Source organism: Leiobunum rupestre, chromosome 10, assembly GCF_980474605.1.
Source record: "Leiobunum rupestre chromosome 10, qqLeiRupe1.1.hap1, whole genome shotgun sequence".
Taxonomy (NCBI): domain Eukaryota; kingdom Metazoa; phylum Arthropoda; class Arachnida; order Opiliones; family Sclerosomatidae; genus Leiobunum; species Leiobunum rupestre.
Window position 1 is genome coordinate 20,075,156 of NC_143393.1, and position 22,426 is coordinate 20,097,581.

At 38.4% G+C, this 22,426-nt stretch overlaps 2 protein-coding genes across 2 annotated transcripts; both read right to left on the minus strand.

Moving 5' to 3' along the window:
• Window positions 1–7,087: 7,087 nt before the first annotated feature.
• LOC149924979 (uncharacterized) lies at window positions 7,088–10,603 on the minus strand. The gene is made up of 5 exons (XM_090160070.1): window positions 10,447–10,603; window positions 10,159–10,385; window positions 9,879–10,089; window positions 9,303–9,419; window positions 7,088–8,165 (listed from the first exon to the last, which is right to left on the minus strand). Exons 1-5 carry the CDS (start codon window positions 10,505–10,507, stop codon window positions 7,834–7,836), a joined length of 948 nt encoding a protein of 315 aa, XP_090016196.1. The 5' UTR covers window positions 10,508–10,603; the 3' UTR covers window positions 7,088–7,833.
• A 592-nt stretch (window positions 10,604–11,195) lies between these two features.
• Window positions 11,196–22,343, minus strand: LOC149924980 (uncharacterized). The gene is made up of 5 exons (XM_090160747.1): window positions 22,126–22,343; window positions 12,322–12,536; window positions 12,080–12,263; window positions 11,674–11,793; window positions 11,196–11,612 (listed from the first exon to the last, which is right to left on the minus strand). Exons 1-5 carry the CDS (start codon window positions 22,202–22,204, stop codon window positions 11,281–11,283), a joined length of 930 nt encoding a protein of 309 aa, XP_090016873.1. The 5' UTR covers window positions 22,205–22,343; the 3' UTR covers window positions 11,196–11,280.
• Between the last annotated feature and the right edge of the window lie 83 nt (window positions 22,344–22,426).

Genomic DNA, 22,426 nt, shown 5'->3' on the forward strand with positions numbered 1-22,426 from the left:
TTCAATTGATGGGAGGATATTAGCTTGCGTAAACAACAAATCAAGAGTATTAGAGCTAAGCTGGCTCGATTGTGAGAAGCGAGATGGGAACTGGATATGCGGTTTTAAGAAGAGCTCCTATGTCTTACTGAGGAAAAGTTCATGAAATAGCGTAGTGTTTTGCTTAAGCGTCAACTCTTCCCAGTTGATAAAGGGAAGATAAAAATCAAAAAAGAATGATGGGCTCCATAGTGTCATACGATGTAATAGCTTCAGTGAGATTGAGTCATATTGAAATTTCGATACACACAGCCAACCAACAACCATTTGTCAGATGCGGGGGGTTTAACTTCCAACCAAATCGATTCATTATGAATAACCGATAACTGTATTTCGTGGTATATGTGGCGAAGCCGCGGATGTTGTCCTGTCCACGGATTCGAACAACAAAGAGTTGCCTATTGCCAACAGTCATGAATCGAAGCCACAGAGTTCTGCATGTACCTTCAATGAATCTGCCAAGCGTGGCTATCGGCACACGTTTGCAGTTCGAGTAGGAAAACCCTTCTTCCTGAAGAACATGAACCACGAGAGTTCCTTTTTGGTTCATTGCTGTCAGGAATATCGAACAATATAAAGCGTTACATTTTCTATAATTAATTTCTAGTTGTTCATTTATGTAATTCTTCAAGGTTGCGTGATTAGTAGCAGAAGGGGCGGGTAAATTCGAGGGGCTAACCACTTCCCGTAATCGGTGAACACTCTAACTGTAATGATTACGTAATCATTCTGTACTCATCATAATCATGTGAACTCATCGTATATTTTCATCTGTACTCATTGCGTAATCATGTGTACTCATCTGTACTCATTAATGATTACGTAATCGGTGTACCGGCAAATTGTTACTGGTTAGCCCCTCGGGTAAATTGGCTTGGTGCTCTACAGCTAGTTCATTGGTATTTATTGACTGCGGACAAATAGTTCCGTAATAGGCTCTTGTAATGCTGTGACATTAATGCGGAGTTCAGAAATATCACTGGTATTATTGTGAACAATGTCAGAAAGTTTCACTAAATCTGTTTGCAGGGACTGTAATGCAGTTGGAGTTGGGAGTCGCTGATGTCTGGAGCCCAGATAGCCTTGAGACTTCCCCATTGATAACGAATGTAAAATCCCGAGCAGATATTATTGATTGGTGCGTGGAATTTTGAGTTAAGGGAATTAAATTTTTTTTGGCTGGGTCGGAATTTTTATCCACCTTTTAATATAGGCGTATAGTGTCTGCTCTTTTATATAGAAAAGACTAATTTTTGCAAAATAGTAATGAAGATGAACTTAAACTATCTACCCATATCCTTAGATATACAAATGCATTCTTGGAGTCAATCAAATGTAGAATGCATCAAATTAGTTGAAAGTTGTAGAAAGCTTGGATTAATTAACGTCTATGGATATTCCAGTTTAGCAAAACCTCGCCAATCTGAGCTAATGGGGCACGGAATAGATTCAGAAAGGAGGAACTAATTTTTGCGTACAATTTGAAAGTAGATATCTTAACCGGTGGCGTACTTTACGTAGAAAAAAGTGTGCCTTGTTTTTGGCGCATGCTCAGACGTTATTACGCCTATCTTTCCCGATATAGCACCATTAGCACACGATTTTCCGCCGGCGAGGGGAATTTATAAGAGACCTTAATATCCCTATGCGTTAATATAACTCCAAGTAGGAAGTAAACTAGCTAGGGTGGGATACGGCTGCTCCAAACGTATTTCACAAAACCTTGAATAAGGAAAGCTATTTTTAGGCCCATGGAAAAACTAAAAGGTTGATATTACGAAACATTGTTTAGACACATTATCCCAACGTTTCAGCTTTAGTCTATCAAAGCAAGTGTCGGCTCGACGTATAGTAGCTCTTTTTCAACAGATGTCGCTAGCGTGGAAATCAAAACAAGATGCTTAAGCTAAATTTCTACCCAAAAGGCGGGATATAAAAGTGCCCCTCGCGTTGATTGGCTCGTTTGTAAATTTTAAAATAACTTAAATTATAGCATATGTAACATAATTACTCATAAGTGTGCCTCTGTTTAACATCTCTTTATTAAAAATTTAAATGAAACCTTGTTTCATAGCCACCACAGAAAATACGGACTAACGTCGCGTAAAACTGGTTTTAACTTCCTTCCCTCTCCACCCGAACTAGTTTTGATGAAGATAAAACCGCTATCGACTGGGAAGTGACGTCAATTACGACATATCCAGTTCCTTGCAACAAGGTCTGATTGAGAAAAGTTCTTTCTGGCACACCTATGAGTAATTATGTTAAATATGATTATAGAAATTATATGGGATATATAATTTAGGTTAAAGTCCACTAAGTAGATTTCTTTACTTTATCTAAGTAGAGTATAAGTTGTCTAATTATAGTACTCTACAAGGGTTATCATTTAGCTATGTTGAATTTTAGCTTCCTTTGCTACTAATAGATGGCATCACGCTCTCCAGTCAGTCAGCTTTTGTATATCCGTTGTCTAAATTCAACTACACAATAATTAAACCAAAACTTTTAAATTCAAAAGTATAACATAGGCCTACCATAAATAACATTTATACTGACAGTAACTCGCTGTTAGGTTTTAGGAATTGTTGTTACCGTATGATACGCGATGTGGCGATGAATCAAATTACTTTAGACGTAACTAAAAGATACATATTAGTAAATGAGCCTAAATAATATTAACCAACTAAACCCTTATCCCTAGAGTAGAGGATGTATGGCTGGACTTTCCGGGGCCACAAAACTGGCTGGGGGCCCTGGGCTGTAGCCCATTTAGCCTATGCCTTAAGACAGTTAAAGTGGCGAAATCATAGATATAAGAAATGTATATAAAGGTCTAGATAAATTTCGGGTCGTCTAAGCCTAACATAAAATACGGAATTGACACCTAGCAGACACCGAGGAAGCCACGTGACCAGGAGCGCGAGGTCTCTTAGCATTTTAGTACTAAGTGCTTGACTTTTCCGCAGACACCATCTGTTTGTGACTTTTAGTATAATTTTTAAGCAGGAGGCAATGGCTCTCGCGACGATAGCACGAGCTTTCTTACCGATGGAACGCGTCTTATAAGGATAGCCTGCAGAATTACGCGTTTCTGCTAGCTGACACCTCCGTATTAACTTCGTTTGAAATATTTCATCTAGACCTTTATATACGTTTCCTATATCTATGGGCGAAATAAAGATAAATTAAGTTAAAACCACTGTTCGTACAAAAATAAGATTTATTAAAAACTGCGTCACACACCAATATATAAAGCTTTCAAAAACAGTTTCATTGGAAAAAAGTTATTTTCCTATATACACCAAACTGTTTTTTTATATACACCAAACTGTTTTTTACACACAATCCTTAGGGATTTGTGAGTGTTGCGATCACCTACTGTGTAGGCTGCCGTACACACGATTAGTGGTACAAAAGCGATTGATATCTCAATCGGTAGGCACTATTATAGCCTCGACGGGATTTTCGTAGTTTTGGGATCGGAGCCCGAGAAGTTGTGTAAATGCCCAATTTACTATTTTTGGTGGTTTCGCTTTGTGTGGTAGATATTTTATTTAAAATTAAGTCCGATAACGTTAAAATAATATTATTGGTTAGGTTAGGATTCAGCGGATCTACAACTTCAGTTATATCAGTAAATATTAAATTTAAGGATAGTTTTCAAGTTAATTTACGGTACCCCAATTTTCGAGGTTTTATATTTTCGCCTAAAAGTCTACATAACGTTCCTTAATTTAAGTTCGATTTTCATGAGAGTTATATTTTTGAATAGCTGTGATTTCATTATAACCTAGATTTGCAATTACGTTGCTTAATTTTAATTCTAAGTGAGGTTTTTTGGACAGCGTATAAGGAACCCCGCAACTTCCGACATTGTAAATCCGCGTGTCTATAGAGTTCTAAACGCCAGTTTCCCTCTCGCATTTTCAAGGCCGTTCGCACCGAGCTTTCAACGTATTCCCAGAAGTAACAATTATGAGTGTAACATTCAACGTTTTACGCACGTTTAACGCACTTCTTACGCACGTCGTCCGACAGGAAGAAGGTAAGTAAGATTTGATAAAAAACCACCAGTTTTGTTACTTCTAGGCCCATTCCAGCTTAGGTTGCAGTCGCGTTGAAAAAAGTTAATTTTAAGTGAGTTAAATAGCCATTTCGCGTCATCCCTGAATTCTTTACGCGCTGAAGCTATATTCGCATTCCATTGAAAGCCTGCCTGAAATAAGAATAACGTATGAACAGGCGCGTAAAAAATAAGTGTGACCCTTAATATTTGTTATGCCCAGAAGTTAAGAATAAGTGTGCCACTAAATATTTTTTTGACCAGCTGCCGTACACACGATTGCTCGCGGTACGTTGGTGGTACAAACGCGATTGATATATCAATCGGTAGGCACTATTATAGCCTCGACGGGATTTTCGTAATTTGCCCACTTTAGTGTTTTTGGTCGATTTTCAATTTAAATGTACCCCACCACCCGCTTATGCACTATTGTCATATTTCAATTTCGTGCCAATTGCCCATGTGCCATCTAACTCGTTCGCGTTTCGCTACCTTATTTCCAAAACCAGGTAACTCGAAAAACTTGGTTTTTACAAAAATTAATTTAAATGAACGTGTTTGCGTTTCGCCACCTTATTTCCAAAACCAGGTAACTCGAATAATTCTTTTCCGATATCATTCCTCTTGGGTTTATTAAGTTCACATTCAAGATGATTGGAAATTTGTTCAAATTTAAATTTAATATTTAAAATAAGTTAATACATCAGTGGGATTGTGTGTACTTAAATGTCTGTGACATCTTGTTAAAAGCTGTGCTCGCTAGCTTCAGACCTGATGAAGCTCCCGAATAGGACGCGAAACTAGTCATCTAGTGTTTTAATAAAACTTATTTCTAACTTTATTTATTTTTATTTCGCTATTATAATGTATAATCTTTAAATTTATTACAGTTAAAGTAATTTGAATTTCCAACTTCTAATTTAGGAAATTGCGGCTACAGGCCGCTAAGTTACATTGCTCTAATTAGGTTTTCGTAGTAATATTTCACTGGCATATTCCATTAAATGGTCTGCAGCAAATTCAGCCTAAAAACCACACACCCACCCATACCAACGTAATATTAAAGAAATGTTTTTTAATAAACAAAACTATAAGTTTCATAAATAAAATATGTCAATCCTTTTAAATCTCAATTCAGTCTCTTCAAAATTATTGAAGCTTGCTTAAATCAACTTTATAATAACATTATCAGGTAAGTGAAAAATTTAGTAAATAAAATGCTTAATTGGTATCTTTTGTAATACGTAAGCAGAGATGAAAACTTCAAGAATGTGGAGTAATGGGAAAATTATAGTTTAGTAAGTATTTCACATCCTCTAATTTTACTTAAGTTCTTTTATTTAGAATTTCTAACACTAACCTGTGAAATTTTTGTTTCAGTAATTACTCTTACATGCTTTAATAACACAGATTCGAACCATTGCTCAACGTTTAATAAAAAACCGCGTTTAAATATTCCAAAAAAAAACCACGTTCTCGTGTTTCAACAATACGCGTCTAGCGACGAGCTTGAGACCGCCATTTTATTTTGGTAGTTTTGGAGCGTTTTGGAGAGATAGTTTTTAGTTATACCCGGTGGAGATGGCGTTACTGTCGCACGCCAGCCAACGAAAAGTACAGGCTAAAGGTACTGTTCTAATCGGCGCGCACCGAAATATTATAAAAATCGATTAGTAGATTCCGAAAGTGAGTGGGTAAAATTCCCTTCGCTCTATCTTTTGTAGACTCATTCTGTTACGTCATCACGTCGATGGTCTTCTCTCCCTCTACCCTAAGTTTAAAGGGCAACAAAACGAAAGTGGCTTGGGGAACACTACGGGGGGGGGGGGGGGGCAGAATAACATAGTGTGGGGAATTGGTGCATATAGCGTAGAGCCTTCACACCAAGCGCTTCAAGGGAAAATATATACAAATATATATACACACAAAAAAAAACAGTGAAAAAGCGAGAAAAAATAATAATGAAGATGCACAATATAACTATAAAACACGACCGAGTAAAATACACAATGAATGTCAGAAAGGAGTACTCATATACGAATGGCACGTCGGAGAATGACGCAGGTGGCAGCGACCACCTCGGCGAAGCCCGCGTGAACCGCCTTGAGGACCCCATCTAAAGAAACCGGTAGATGCCTCTTGTGGAGGGCGGAGTGTAGACGCAGCCGAGGTGCAAGCTGGTCGGGGCAGACGAAGAGAATGTGTTCCACAGTGTCAACAGCACCGCATTTCGTACAACTGTCTGAGGGGAAAACTACTTAGCAGATTCTGCTTAAAGCAAGTGGCGGCTTCTGTCTAGTTGCATTTGCTCGCGCTAGATGTCGATAGGGTATTAGTTAAAACAAGTAAGCATCAAAATCTAGCCTAAAAGGCAGGGCCGTTTTAAACCTTAGGCAAAAATGTCTCATTTACCGACTTTTCGGACCTTCGTAGGCCCTATTATATGCAATCATAGGCCCTTATATCTCCTTAAATTATCGTAGGCCCTAGGCACTTTGCCTAGTCTGCCTTATGGATAAGGCGGCCCTGCTAAAAGGTGTGGCAAATTAGGAGCTTCTGGCCTTGATTGTTTTTTCTAAATCACGTGATTATCAACTTATTAAAAAGATTACAGACAACTCGCCTTTCGTTTAAGTCCCCGGAAGGTGCTGCCACCTATAGAAGCGCTTTTAGAAGCATTTTTGAAAACTTTTTTTACTTTTTTTGATAAAGCCGCCACTTGCTTTAAACTTCACCGTGCCACTGAAGTTGGTACGGCACGTCACAGGTGGACTTTTTTTGAACTAGTTCATGCCACATTTTAAGACTTACGCGACAGTCTCAACATGGATGACTGAATCTGTAAAAGGTTAATATTGGCATTATAATATAATTTTCAGATTTTGTTTGGAAACTCTAGACCAGTTTGTAGGATATTTAATATGCCAAATCACTGACAACCAAAGTTAATCGCTTAGGAGAAACTTATGAAAATATATTCCCTTTCTTTGGAATTGCTTGCTTTATTATTACAATGGAATACGGAGTAACAACTATTATCAGATTTTATTTTAATTTCTCTACTAAATTTATAGCACACTCGAGAAATCTTCAGTTCCGCAGCGCCACCTAGAACCCAGTTTCGGACGTGAATAGTGTGTCCCAGCGTAGAGTTACATATCACAATGTTTTTGACCATAGATAAAATTATTTCCTGGTAATGGCACTCATTAAAGATGAGGTTGAGAACGTCAAACCGTTAATGTCTCTCTGTTAATCGATTTTTTAATCACGCACTAAGTACGAAATTAAATTTCTCAATATCACGATGTAGCACTTACAAGTACGATTAGGTTTCTAAGTCTAGCGATGGCCAATCGTAATTTAACGAATTCAAATGAGCTTTCGGTCAAATAATATATTACTTCTTTCAGTTGACGCGTTTTTAAATTTTTATACTTGGAGCGACTAAACGTCATATTTATTTCCAGCAACGAACTTAGCGCCATCTCGGATCGAACGTCTTAGGATTGGCTATCACGTTTTTGTTAAAATATGGCTCTGTTCAGAGGCCAATAGAATATCTATCGAGATACGTTTTTTTTCTAAAACTCTTTCAATGCGCTTCGATTTTAAGTTGGAATCGGTTGCGTTAGCGACGATAGATGTCACTTAATTCCACTCAATATGTTTCCTGACAAAATAAAATTGGAGCCCGTTATTTACATAATAATCAGACTTATTGTTTATCAATTTCTGTTCGTGTACGTTGTCGTGACGTTAGACACGTTATTGTTGGGTATGCATAGACTGGGTGGAGCCACTTCGAAATACGATGGAGGTGGGGGGTCGATCAATTCTTTGTAGGGCGGCGGCGGGTCTTGCAATGCTTGTTGATATTCACTAGACCATTCCGGCGGGAAGGAACTGGGAGCGCGGCTGGGGCGTCTGCCCCTGTTTTCGCCAATCTCTTCCGGCGACAGAGGCCTATGACGCAAACGGCATTTGCGCCATGCCATCACGACCGTCACTAGAGTTAGGAAAACTGACAAAATGCATATTCCAATGAGGCCCTTGAGATCTGTTATTACAAAGGTTTAATTTAGAAATTAGTTAAAAATCGCATCGCCGAACTATGCAGTTTAATGTACAATAAATATTCTATCAATTCGTACTAATGAAATCATTAACAAACAACGCCAAGAGGGATTTGTAAGCCTAACAAATTACCTTGTCATTTTTTGCTTATCTGAATTAGTTTAAGGCAGCGTCGAATTCTGCGTTCTAGTAGCGTTAAAATATATACCCAAGAAGACATAGAAGAGGAATAGAAACTGTAGCTTCCGGGAGGCGTTAAAATTATCTCGTCGTTTGACTGATAAACTTCTGGTTAATAAAAATACAATCGACAGATTCTGAACTTACATGTATGTCTGAACGTTACTGGAAGTAGGTAGGAATAACATATTCAGGGATTAAATTTCTATTCCTCTTTAAATTTGTTGAATAATTTAATTAGTTCAATTCAGTAACTAGCCAACTTTTGTTGTGCACTGCAACTCAAAAATTCGTTTTGATGCTAGTTATAAAGACAACTAACAAGTTTATCAACAAAAGTTGTAATGCCCCATTAGGCATATAATAAACCCTAAGTCTTTGTCAATAACCATTCGGAAAACGAAAAAGATTCTGAAAATATGTTCAATAAACAATGATGAGGCACTCTAAAGCGATCACTTTAAAATGCAAAACGTTAAGAAATAACATTTAACGATTTACAATATTTACAAATTGTTTAAAATAGGCAAAACTTAACGCCGAACTCGAACTACAGCTCTAATGTAACATAATAAAAATTAATGGCAACAAGTCCCTCTTGTGGTAATTTATAAATGGCTATATCTTCTAGTCAAGACCAAAAACGCATTAACATTTTTAAGAATATGGGGCAATATCCTCTGCTACCACCCTCACATACTTCGTACCGTAAATTCCTCTGCTTTTTAATAGCAAAACGTAAACATAGATGGCGATCGTCTGTGTGAAAGGGTTTCACGTCATTCACGAAAAGCAAACTTTCGTTACAAAGCATGCGTGGGTGGGATTTAAAATCTTAATTTGCTGTCCCATATTCTTAGATTAATGAATTGGTGGTTGTCTAGTAAAGTAAGCGACGTTAGAAGCAAGATATTTTTATTTTAACTTTTGTGAGCATTACCTCGACCACAGTTGACCTCGTCTTTCCAATTTCCGCAGTTGTCTCGTCGATCGCAAACGAAATTCGCGTAAATGCAGAAATCGGAACAATCAAAGTAGCCCATTTCACAACGTCGTTCTTCAAATGGAAATAGAAATATCAATATAAACAGAAATATAAAGGAACGTTCAGCCTATACAACGTTTAATTCCAATTATTAAGGACACCAATTTTGTCCAACTAACTGTGACCCATTTTGCGTGCCTAATTTTTATTTTGGAACATATTTATTTGAAATTTAACCAATGAAATTCAGTTATTCCTTGACGTCACTGTCTCTCGAAATTTTAAATTTTTGACCCGTCGTGTGCTTAGTCTATAATATTGCTATTATTTAGAAAAGTTTTGTCTAAATTACAAATAATTTTGATAGACTAAACCTAATTTCTAAATTCCCTAGAAGGACACCAATTTTATGGTGTGAACAGCGCAGAGTCACATATTGGACATGAATGACTAATTGAAACAAATGAAAATGCATAGTCTGAACGTTACTTAAATATATTTTAAGTAGGAAACTTCGAAAAATGCAGTTACGGTTTTTGCGGTTGAACGCCGTAAAGGTGAACTCGAAACCAAATGTTTCGTTAGCGATTTCGACTCCTTCCTCGATTTGCAATTGTACTTGAAACCCTTCTTGTTTCTGGAGTCTTTTCTCAATGTAGAAAGTACGCGGAGTACTTATGGCTCTGAAGTTGCATTCCCGGGAGAATAAGTTGGCGTATTTGGAACCTTCCCACACTCTTAACTACGCGCGTGATATTAAATTAAATCCTAGTTACAAATATCAGCTAAAATATCCAAAGTAATGACCTACTGTTAAGTGATCTAAACACTGTCCTTTGCTGGTCCTTCTCAGGCTTAGAAATTGAACCGTCCCAAGCAGGCCGCTTTTGTAACCGAACGGTGGTAGGATGGTTAAGGAATATTTCCCCCTGTTGGCGTTTTTAGTCTCTAAACCCAAGACCATCGCTGAATTTGGACTTTCCGGAAATGACAACCTAATCAAACTGTTTGCTCCTTCCGGGAACTGATCCATTGAATCTATACACGCAGGAAGCTAGTTAGGTTATAAATGAACCAGTCTAGTTGATTTTGAACTTACGATACTGGTAACTCGCCGCGTTTCCCACCATGAACACCACCAGAAAACTGTTAATTTTCATTTTCTTCCGCGACCAAGTGTTCGCGCGTTAGATTTATTATATCAGAAAACTACATATCTCGACTTTGAGCTCTTCTAGATGGCTGATCGTAATCCCCAATAGCTTAAGCCCGATGTTTTTTCCAACGTACATCGTCTTTAAGGCCGTTATCTTTGTAGCCTTGATTTTTTTTATTGCCTATCGTTCGTTGCTGGAGGACGAGTCAGGGGAGGGCACCGACAACCGGAAAATGCGTCAAAAATACCCTTTTCGTTATCAGTCATTTCACAATGTAAACTTGGAAATTTTGCTCGCTTTTTACTTGTCAAATACTCACTGAAAGTTTGGCTCATAAATTATAAAGACTTTTCAATGACGAGTTGACGACTTTCCTTAATTTTGGATACGGTTACCACGATACTTTATAAACGTTTTTTTTATATGGATTGATTATCGAATTGTGTCAAGTTCCCAGACCAGTTTCTTCCTTTTTATTATTGGGTATCAAATCGCGAGATCTTTAAAAAAAAACTGAAACAGGAATAAATATGCCAATTGGTACAATTTAAATTATTATTTATTGTCTTAGTGTAAATAAATACATATATTAATACTTTTTTATTATTTAATTCCTTACAAACTATCATTATCTTACATTTAATTCTATCAGAAGTATCTAATATAGCTCTTACGAGAGAAGTATCCAGGACATAACATATCCCTATATGGTGTAGAATAATATTAGCAGTATCCTTATCTGGATACTTTTCTCTAAGAGATAATTCTATATTGCTCTAATATCGTGGTTCTCCCTGAGGAAATCCAGGATACAACGACTGTTTGTCCGAACCACCTTGGTACATGGGTGGCGGCATTTGTTGCGGTTGATTCGGGTTGTAGTATGGATTGGGACCGGGATAGTTGATTTGGTTGGTGTTGTAGAGGTACGTACCCGGCGGTACTTGAGAAACGGCAGGGTAAATGTTAGCCGTTGACGGTAAGACCGTGGTACTTGTAGTGATAAACGTGGGATGTCTATTGAATCGACGGCAGAAGGCCACGCATCCAGCGATCGCCGCGATGAACAACAAGATTCCTCCAACGACGAACCCAACTAGTTTACTTTCTATTGAAAATAATCAAAATTCAAATATGCCTGTAAATGTTAAAATGATAAACTTAATTACTTCGACATAATAAATTGGATTCGTCACTGTTATCTCCACAGTTGTTTCGTCCGTTGCATTTCAAACTGTCCTGAATGCAGTAGCCGTTTGAGCATGGTAACTCATTGTACTTATGACCCACTGTAAAACAGTGTTTCCAATACGACGAAGCTTAGTATGGTTAGATTCTATTTGCTAGGATAAACTATAAGTCTAAAATTATGATCCCGAAGTGTGTCCGTTGGTGGAAATAATTAATGATACGACCATGATGAATAGTAATTAGGCCTAATAACTTTAGTCCACCAAAAATATGTGGTAATCCTAGAAATAGCTAACAATTAAAAACGCGGAAAATAGGAAACTGAAATCCTTATTTGAAATATAACTATAAACTTATGGTATTAACTAATTATTACGGTTTTACCAGAACAGGCCCGCTCCGCGGTTAGAGTAATTTCAAATCCTTTAAATTTTTTCGAGCCGGATAGTTTGAGCTCGAATATGAGCGCCTTGTTGTAGAAACTGTCTGTATTGAATGTTTTGGGCTTGATTGAGGTAGATCGACTGTTGTAGATCGTGTCGTTGGAGGAACCTGTTGTTCTAATTACCTGAGGGAATGGAAATTTATAACAATCTATACAGATATTCTAGTATAGTTACACTGACCAGTAGCTGGTCGCTGTCCCTAATATCGAACGATTGCGCCGTTCCGTAAATTCGAAAACTGTCGAACATTTCATTGGGAACGACGACAGTGAAGGTGTAGTGTCCTTCTTTGGGGTGTTTGCTGCTGGACCCTTTCAGGACGATGGAAGAATCGAAAGCGTTGTACCGTAGATTAATAGTCTTTTTGTCTTTGCTCGGGTAGTCGTCCAAGTAATCTGTAACAAAATTCCGAATTATTAGAGTCAAAAGTGTGTAATGAACATCCTTTTGGTGGAAGTATCTCACAGATAAAAAGGTACAGAAGATTTCTGATTCCCAAATATTTATCATATGTAATAACTGTAATTAAACTTATTAACCAATTACAGCGAAGATTCAACCCTCGTAAACATTTTTTACACCTGGCAACGGATTTTTAAATATCTTTTTGTAATTTCACACAATATTTCCACGATTTTCATTGATATCTCCACGATTTTCATTGATATCTCATAACGTTTTGGTGATTTTCGGTCATTTTCTTAAGTGAATTCCCGTGATTACCTACGATTTGTACACTAATTCCTAGGGTTATAAACCTGCTAAATGGAATCCTAATTTTTAACCCTATTTCCTTTAACTACCACATATTCTTTGTTATTCTGAAATTCCTGAATACATTATTGGTAAAATTCACAAGCTTACAAAGTAGATATACTTATAAAGTACAGGGTAGATAAGCATTTGGAAGGGAAATAAATATGCACAAGCTGAAAATTTCAGGATCGAAGCGGGTTATGGTCCTTTATCAGTGTTATCACTCCCCAAAAGTCTCTAAGGATCCGGATGCTGCTACCGCCGCCATCTTGGAAAATGGCCGCCGCACCGGACGTTGCAATATCTTGAGAACTAATGGTCCGATTTCGATGAAATTTACGTTAAACGATGTGTTTTAAAGATTTAATTTTAAATAAACCCGGAATTTAACACTGTACTGGGGAATAAAGGTCAAAATAACTATAAACGTCGGAAAATAATAATAATAATATTTTATTTTTTCAAATGTTACCCATGATTCTAATTTTTTTTTCAACTCAACGTCGTTCAACCTAATGCGTGGCTTAATCTAACGATCTTTTCGGTTTCAAAATCGGTTTTTTATCAAGCGAAATACAATGATTTGTTAGATACCGCCTCCTTCTGTTTAGATGTTTGCTATTTTAATATCACTTTGGTTTGGTTACTCGCAACGTTAATTGCGCTCATGTAAATTAAGTTCAAACTTTTACTTGTAGTTTCTTTTACGCAGGCGCGTAGGAACGTTTTGGATTAAGGGGGTACAGTTTGGATGCTGATTTTGGCGCCCCCTTCGTCGACAGGTTTTTTGCGTCCCTTCTAAAACAATTTGGCGCCCCTCTCAAACGAATTTTTAGCCCCTTTCCAATTTCCAGGGGGTACATTGTACCCCTGTACCCCCCGAGTTCCTACGCCACTGCGTTTACGATACAAATATTCAAAACTTTATTTGAGAGAATGCCGTACAAATTATTTATTCGTCAATTCCTAGCGAAACTTCTTCAACATTGTTACAGTAAAGTCCTGCAATTTTACAAGAACATCTTCCACTGCACATTGTTTTGCACTTGCAACTAATGATTTCTGAAAGATCATATTGCCTGGCACTGTCTGTAGTTGCTGGCAAGTCTGCTAAAGAAAACTTAGTGGATGGAGATTGTGCGGCTACGATGCGGTTTTACGAATAGTATCTCGCTTCGTCTAATGATTTTATCCGCTTATGTCCGTACAGGGCGAGTAAAAAAGACTCTCCCGCTTTTGCACGATCATCCGGAGAAGCTCCTTCACTCCTGAATATTTGAAGTTTATTTCTCACTTCTACATCATTCTTGGGGACTTTTAGGACTGAATTCCTCCCTTTTTTTTTAAAAATGCTGATGTGGTGTCACTTTTAGATTTTCCAACCAACTCAGAAATTGCTTTCAGGCCGAGCTATTGAACCCATAGCTTTCCCGTTGCGTTGTTGCTTTCCAGAGTGCACAATTTTCTATTGATTATATCATTCATAATCTGAACGCATTTTTCTTCTAGGCTTTGTGCAATTGTCATTTTGCCTTTAAAGACATTGATATTTATCTCACTTATGATCGCATATCGTGTCAAGGTCTTCGGAACTGTCCTTTAAGATCTGATAGGCAAGAGCTTCTTGTGTTAAAAAGTGTGCTCTAAGCGATCTAGAGAAAGCTTTTCCCGATGTCATATGTTTGACAGACGCTTTTGCGTAAACTGTTTCCCAGAGTTCTTCTAAGCCTGAGTCGGACATAATGTATCCAATGGAGCCAAGAAATGACATAAGGAGGTGAAATCCCCCTAGTCTTACTACGATATTTACTAAACTTTCTCCGATTACCGAAGCTTGGACCATTTCCCGAGCTTTCCAATATTTAGGTTGGTGTAACGTTTGATTATGTTTTTCGCACTCTTCTTTAGCGAATAGAAGAGCGGTATAGATGGTAGATAAGATATTACTCTTTTCTTAAAAATAAATTAAAATAAATACAACTAAGAATAATATGAAAGGAGAGGGCTATGAGTAACTATTGACTTGGCCCTAAACTCCTCATATTGAGGAATTGTAACTTGATAACTAAATAAAAAAATTGAATTGAATTGAATTGAATTGAATTTCTTGGGTCCAAATTAATAAATGGCCAAACGTCGATCCGGCTCTTATCATAGGCTTCAGCTTTCGTCGCAATTTGCATATAGCCATTCCAGCTAGGGCTTGGCTCGGCCTTGAAACAATATGTTGAAATCCGCATGGTATCTAATTTTAAGAACGACGAAATTTTTATAGTAGTGTAGTTCGGGCCCACGAGGGGTCGGAGTGTGCAATAACTGGTGGCTTTACCGGGGAGTCGGTGGCGCACTGGGAGATGTTAGCTCCGTCCAAATGGTCCTATCTCCACCTCCGACTTCGGTCCGGTGTGGGCTGGTAACTGGGCTTCGGCCCAGGCTAACGGAGAGGGGCCTTGCAAACTGGCCGTCTCGGCGGATTGAGTTGCCTGCTGTGGGGCTGCGGGCCTCCGTATGAGGGCACGGCGGACCCATCTCCCGGCCTTTTGGGGTTCCACCGGGATATCCGGTGCCAGCTGTGCCGGGTTATGCGGGCTGCCGTGTGCCCGCCGTTCCCCTTTAGGCGCTCCTTCCAATGGGCTTGGCTCCCTACCTTTCTAGGTTGGGTGTCGGCTGGCGTTGCCAGAGCATCCGCTCTTATTCCCACTGCTGTATGCGAAGTGGGGGCTGGTCGACCCTTTGCTGCACCTTCTGCTGGGTTGAGTGGCTTGCGTCAAGGGCGCGACGATCAGTGGTGGGGTTCTGCTACCCATGCTGGTTTTGCCGCCTGTCCGGGTCTGTGGACGCTGGCGTAGGGCATAATGATGACAGACCTCCGGTGGTGTGGTTTAAATCTTACCGGGTACACCGGGCTATAAATCTGACGCATGTCCAGTAGTGTAGTTCGATAGATTGATAACGTCCTTAACAAAGATACCTTTCATCCCCGAGGTAGTGGCCATTTTGTAGGTTTTAATCGATATTGTACCACGTGATATGATATCTTGATGGGTTACGTCTTTTCTACGGGGAAGTAGGATCGTATCGCTTACGTCTTTACATTGCGGAGTAATACATTTTATACCTCCCATGCTATGTCCCGTTAAAGTTTTATTATTGAAGTCCGCGTTATCGAATGAAATTTTGAAAACGCTTCTAATAGTTCTGGGTCTTCCGGTCTTCCTAAATGACCCATTGATTCTTTATGCTAGAAAAATTTAATTCGGCAATGTCGGTAGTATCTGGCTTCAGCGGCCACTAAATCAACGACAGCATTTAGACGAGTGCATGTGTACAATTTCGCCAAAATTTATCTTTAGTTCTGTAGCTCGTTTCTTTATGGCATCGATTAATTCTAACGTAGTTACTTCCGAAACTAATTTACGGCATTGTAGTTTTTGTTTTTTTAGTTGTCCTTCGTTCAAATCATTCCCACAAAATAAACAATAGACGAGTAAATAAAACCGCTTTCCATTTGAAATCTTTTTAACGAACTTCCGAGGGAATTGTGGGTAGGAAAGGAGAACCTGATTGGCTATTACGGGAGTCTGCGCAGAACGTAAATTATACTACTTGTACACTTTTACAAAATGTTCCGGCGAAGTGGCGGTTCAGTGTTCGACATCTTAAACTAATTTATTTAAATATTGAGTGTTAATGATTAAAAAGGTTTCGAAAAAAGAAAAACGTAGTTTCTGGAGATGAACTTAACAACTAAAAAAAAGCATGGTATGATAATATTAAAATCTAAATTTAAAAATATTTTTCGGACAAGGCTTAATGCATCTTTCAATGTAGGTTTGCTTTGAAAGTGATTTTAAATGAAGATTTCATTTTACCAAAAGGAAAGCTTTTACAACCTTTAAGGCAACACTTGGAACCACCCTGGAAACTCATTTAACAAAGCTAATTTAAACTAATTATATTTAATAATAGTAAAACGATAAGAGATCCTTCATGTATATCGTAATCCATAAATAACAACATAAGCAGCCGACGTTCATAGACCAATGAAAATAGGTTTATAGTTGTAAAAATCAGCCGTAAGATGCCGCTACCATCACAAATATTACTGGATAACCTCCATTTTCTTCCCTCTGTTTCAAAATACCTTCCCCGTGAAAATTTAAGAAAAACTGGCAAACAATTTCTTTACTCATCTATTAGATTTGAAGTGAAATTCTTCAAGAGACGATCTAAGTCTCTTCTTGCTATTAGACGCCGAACCTAACGGCACATCGCTTTAAACCGCGTTGAGTTGAGCCTGTATGCTCGATTGACGCCTATAATTTTTTTGAAACGGAAAAAATCGTTAGATTAAGCCACGCATTAAGGTGAACGACGTTGTGTTGAAAAAAATTAGAATCATTGGTAACATTTGAAAAAAATCAAATATTGAATTTTAATCGATTTTTCCCAACGTTTATAGTTATTTTGACCTTTATTCCCCAGTGCAGTGTTAAATTCGGTGTTTATTTAAAATTAAATCTTTAAAACGCATTTTTTTAAATCTTTAAAACGCATCGTTTAACGTAAATTTCATCGAAATCGGACCGTTAGTTCTCGAAATATTGCAACTTCCGGTGCGGCGGGCATTTTCCAAGATGGCGGCGATAGCGGCCTCCGGATCCTTGGGGACTTTTGGGGGGTAATAAAGGACCATAACCCGCTTCGATCCTGAATTTTTCAGCTTGTGCATATTTATTTCCCTTCTTGGTCCAAAATATGTCTAAATACCCGGTACTAATAAATGAAGTCGACAAAACATTGATTATGAAAAGAACTAATAAACAAGATTTCCAGATTAATCTCAAAGTAATTTTTTTAGGTTTAAGTAAACATTAGTGGTAATTATAGAACCGGAATTGGGTGTATTAGTATTACGAATGGTGTCCACCGCCACCGGTGTTCAACCGATTTATCGCGGTACGTTAGAGGTACAAAGACACATGATACGTCAATCAATTGCAAATATCATGTCGTCGCCAGCATGGCTAAAATTGGTGAGATCGGGGCGCCGGAAGTGGGTCATTTGCCCATTTTAGTACTTCTAGCGATTTTCGACTTCAAATGCACCGACTTTGTTGTAAATTATATTTTTAGTTAGTACGGATTATTTCTGAACTACGATTAGATGGTGCCACAAACACAGCACCCCACACAAGGAGAACGCAACCCGTCAAAACTCGTAGAGTTTCTTGTGTACATTTTTCATTGGTTAGACGCTTTAGCGCCTGCTGCCGTCGGAAGGGGAAAATTCGGAAATTGTCTTCCCCCTTTCCGTAAAACGTTCAGTGTACAGGTTCGTCCAATGAAATTTGTACACAACACTTCGTTAGCGTGTTCAAAGGCTAGCTGCGTTCTCCTTGTGTTTGTTGCTCCTAGGTACCACTACCTACAAGTGGTTAAGGAATTCCACCAATAAGAAAGCAGGTGAAACGTTATATACTTTCCCTTTCTTTTCTATTGGGCAATGAAAAAGTCTGACCTTTCCCCTACTTTCCCATCAGTGGCTGCTCTTCAGAATTTCCTTAATACAGAACTAACCACATACAGTGGCGTAGCTGATGGTCTACAGGGCCTGCGGCCCAGGGGGGGGGGGGGAGCTTCGGAGCCCTGCTCACCATAAAAAAAATTGAAAAGGGGGGCCCAATTGAGATTTTTGCGGGGGGGGGGGGGGCTTTGAGTTCTCAGCTACGCCACTGACCACATATGAAAAAAAAAATTATATTATCTTAATAGGAGTATTGTTGGAAGAGTCCGACGTCTATTTACTCATATTACAACTATTCTGGAGGATTTTGAATTACCTTCTAGGCTGTTACGCCAAGAGTGAGGAATGACGGAAGCTGACGGAAGCTAGGGTTACTCTCCATTTAATAAATTACGCTCACTAATAATGGCGGATATAAACAAACTGAATGTGAAAGAACCGTTAAAGTTTAGGGTCGAATGTTTAAGGGATAAACGTTGGCTCCAACTTGTATGTTTAAGCGATAAACGATGGCTCTAAGTTGTATGTTTAAGGGATAAATGTCGGCTCTAGCTGTTTAAGGGTTAAACGTTAGCTCTAATTTGTATTGTTAGGGGTTAAACGTTGGCTCTAACTTGTATGTTTAAGGGTTAAACGTTAGCTCTAACTTGTATGTTTAAGGGTTAAACGTTGGCTCTAACTTGTATGTTTAAGGGTTAAATGTTGGCTCTAACTTGTATGTTTAAGGGTTAAACGTTAGCTCTAACTTGTATTGTTAGGGGTTAAACGTTGGCTCTAACTTGTATGTTTAAGGGTTAAACGTTGGCTCTAACTTGTATGTTTAAGGGTTAAACGTTGGCTCTAACTTGTATGTTTAAGGGTTAAACGTTGGCTCTAACTTGTATGTTTAAGGGTTAAACGTTGGCTCTAACTTGTATGTTTAAGGGTTAAACGTTAGCTCTAACTTGTATTGTTAGGGGTTAAACGTTGGCTCTAACTTGTATGTTTAAGGGTTAAACGTTGGCTCTAACTTGTATGTTTAAGGGTTAAACGTTGGCTCTAACTTGTAGGTTTAAGGGTTAAACGTTGGCTCTAACTTGTATGTTTAAGGGTTAAACGTTGGCCCTAACTTGTATATTTAATGGTACACTATCCTGAAAAATTCTGAAGACATTAACGAAATTTGAAAGAGGGTCCTTGCCGACATCCCGCGGGTGGACCTGAATTTGGTCGCAAGGCCATTGCTGCTTACCCTCGAAGTTCTTTTATTATCAACTTATGCTAAAATGTATAACTGATTAGTACCGCCTTAGGTCAATTTAGACCTCACTACGAGTTACAACTTGCAGTAGCCCCGCCAAGAATTTTCTGCACATAGGCCCAGCCTGATTTAGAGGCCCCATCTATAATGTTTATTTCAAAAAGTTCCTGACTTTTAACGATTGTTTTTAAATTTTGACATGATTTCTAAAAGTTTCCCCTGCAATGGATTTTTTTAAAGGCATTTTAATCAAGGAATGACATTCGTCGATTAGATTTTTCCGAGGGGCAGGTCACTTCCATTTTGGCTGCGTCTTAATCATAGTAAAATGATTAAATCAGGGTAATCGTGATTAAATCAGGGTGATCGTAACTAAATGAGGGTAATCAAGATTAAATCAGGGTAATCAAGATTAAAAAAACTAATCTATATTTAATCAATCTGATGTGTTTGTTCTTGTTAATTAAACACTCTCTATTGAAGCTACAAGATTTATTTCCATGATGATGATGATTTTTACATATGAAGTTTTAAGTAAGAGTACCGAACATGTCGGCAGCCGGTAGACCACTGTTTAGGTGGTCATAGAACTAGAGCTCCCTCAGCTTCCCCACCCAGTGGCGCCCCCTGTCTATTATAGTTCATAACATCACCTCTTTTTTAAATAGACTGATTATAGTGTATTTTAACTACATTCACGATTAAACATTTCAGTTCATAAATTAAGTCTTTTAATTGATTTACGTCTTCGACTGGATCTTCGTACGTGTGGTCTGTGTCTACTCGAGTGAGGCTCTTTGTCAAAATCTTGTCTAATAAGTATCCTTGATCGGGCTCCTTCTGATGATGTGGCTACACTAGGAATAGAGATGCTTGTGGTAGGCTGTTGCTCTGGTCTCGAGTCTGGTCGTGGTAATAAGATAGGATTGCGACTCGGTGATCGACTTGGTGATGATTTGCTACTCCAGCTTGGAGATTCATTGTCAGGACTCAGGATTGGTGGTTGCTGATGACTCTGGATCGGTGGTTGTTGATGACTCTGGATCAGTGGTTGTAATACTGATCTGTACCCTGCATCTGGATTTGGATTCATTTTACTGGCTCCAGTTGTTGATGTCTCAGACACGGTTGGTTTTAATAACTTCTCACTCCTTAGTCTCAATTGGTTCTGATGTTTTCTAATAATACCTCTCCCAATATCAATCCCATACATCATATTTCCGATAGAATTTTTACAGTTCTCTCTATCCAATTTTCTCCCTTACCATAGTTTTTTACAAAGACTTTTTGAACATGCTCTAATTCTGTCTTCAATGTTGGTGTTCAATTCTGGCCACCAAACTTTGCTCCTGGCTAATCGCTTTGTTTGCACCATTCCCTGGTGTGAACTATGCAGTTCATCCAGAATAACTTCTTGGCACGTTTTCGGTATGACCACCCGATCGGTAGCTAATAAAACTCCTTCATGAATAGTCAAGTCATATCTTCTCTTCCAGTATGGCTTGAAATGTTCTTCTAATTTGTTTGGCCATCCTTGTTGAACAAATTTGTAGATTTGCTTCAAAATATGGTCTTTTGCTGTTTCTTCAGCTACTTGTATCGAGTCGAGAGGTCCTTGATTGAGTTGGCTAATTGCGAAGACATACTCGGATGGTATTGGTGGTGTTATTGGTTTTGATAATAAAGGTAAACGACTTAGTCCATCGGCGTTAGAATGATTTATACTTTCCTCATATCTAATTTCATAGCTGTGCGCTCCTAATATTAACCATTCTTATTTGCAATATAAATCAATAGTTTACCTTCAGCAGTCGACCATTCTTTCCCCAGTCTCTTTGCAGATGACACAAAACTTATCAAAATTCTTAGTACAAACACATCTAACGCAGGATCTCTCTAAAGTTGAATCTTGGCAAAAAATTCCGGTTTATCCTTCAACACCTCAAAATCCAATGTGTCTTGAAAAAGACTGTTTGTAATAGCTTAGTAGTCTTGAAAAAGGAAATGCGCGACTTTTAACGGGTTGCGTTATCCTTTTGTGGGGTGCTGTGTTTGTTGCTTATCGGTGTAACACAGTGTGTTGTAGCTTCTCACTGACACCACGGCAAACAGGTGTCAGGTGCACCTTTCTGCCTAGCATGTAGTATTTCAGTCGATTCAAAAGATCAAGTTTTTAAGGGAAAAATCTGGAATCGCGGTCATTCATTCTAACCCTCTTGAAATTGGCAAAGAAACCTGCTTTCTAAATAAGCATTTTTAGAAGGCCCAAATGTAAAAATCTTACGAACCGAAAGTTTATTTCGATTTTGGAGGCCCAATCATAGGCACCTTTTTTAAAAATTTGGAGGCCCCCAAGTAGGCCTAAACTTTTTCAACGTAGGCACGTGCCTACTTGTGCCTATTGCTGGCGGGGAGCCTGACAACTTGTAGTTACCCGATGAAATTCGAGAGGTATACTCACACTTTGTGCTTTGTCCGTGGCATTCGTCCAAGAACTGGACAATCAGATACAGCGATATGACGTGGTGGAGAAATTGCATTATACTCGCTTTAAAACTATATAATGGCAGCCGCTGTAAAGTTTTCGGATCCTTTATTATAAAATTGACGTCTTATCACGTTCAGAAACCATACGTTTTGTGACGATATCCACCCCTCACGTAAGTTTACTCAGCTGATAGCGTCGTATTTCTCCATGCATCTTTACGCAAATAATACTCGTGACGTTGAAACAAGTATCGTTTACTTGGTAAAGAATAGGA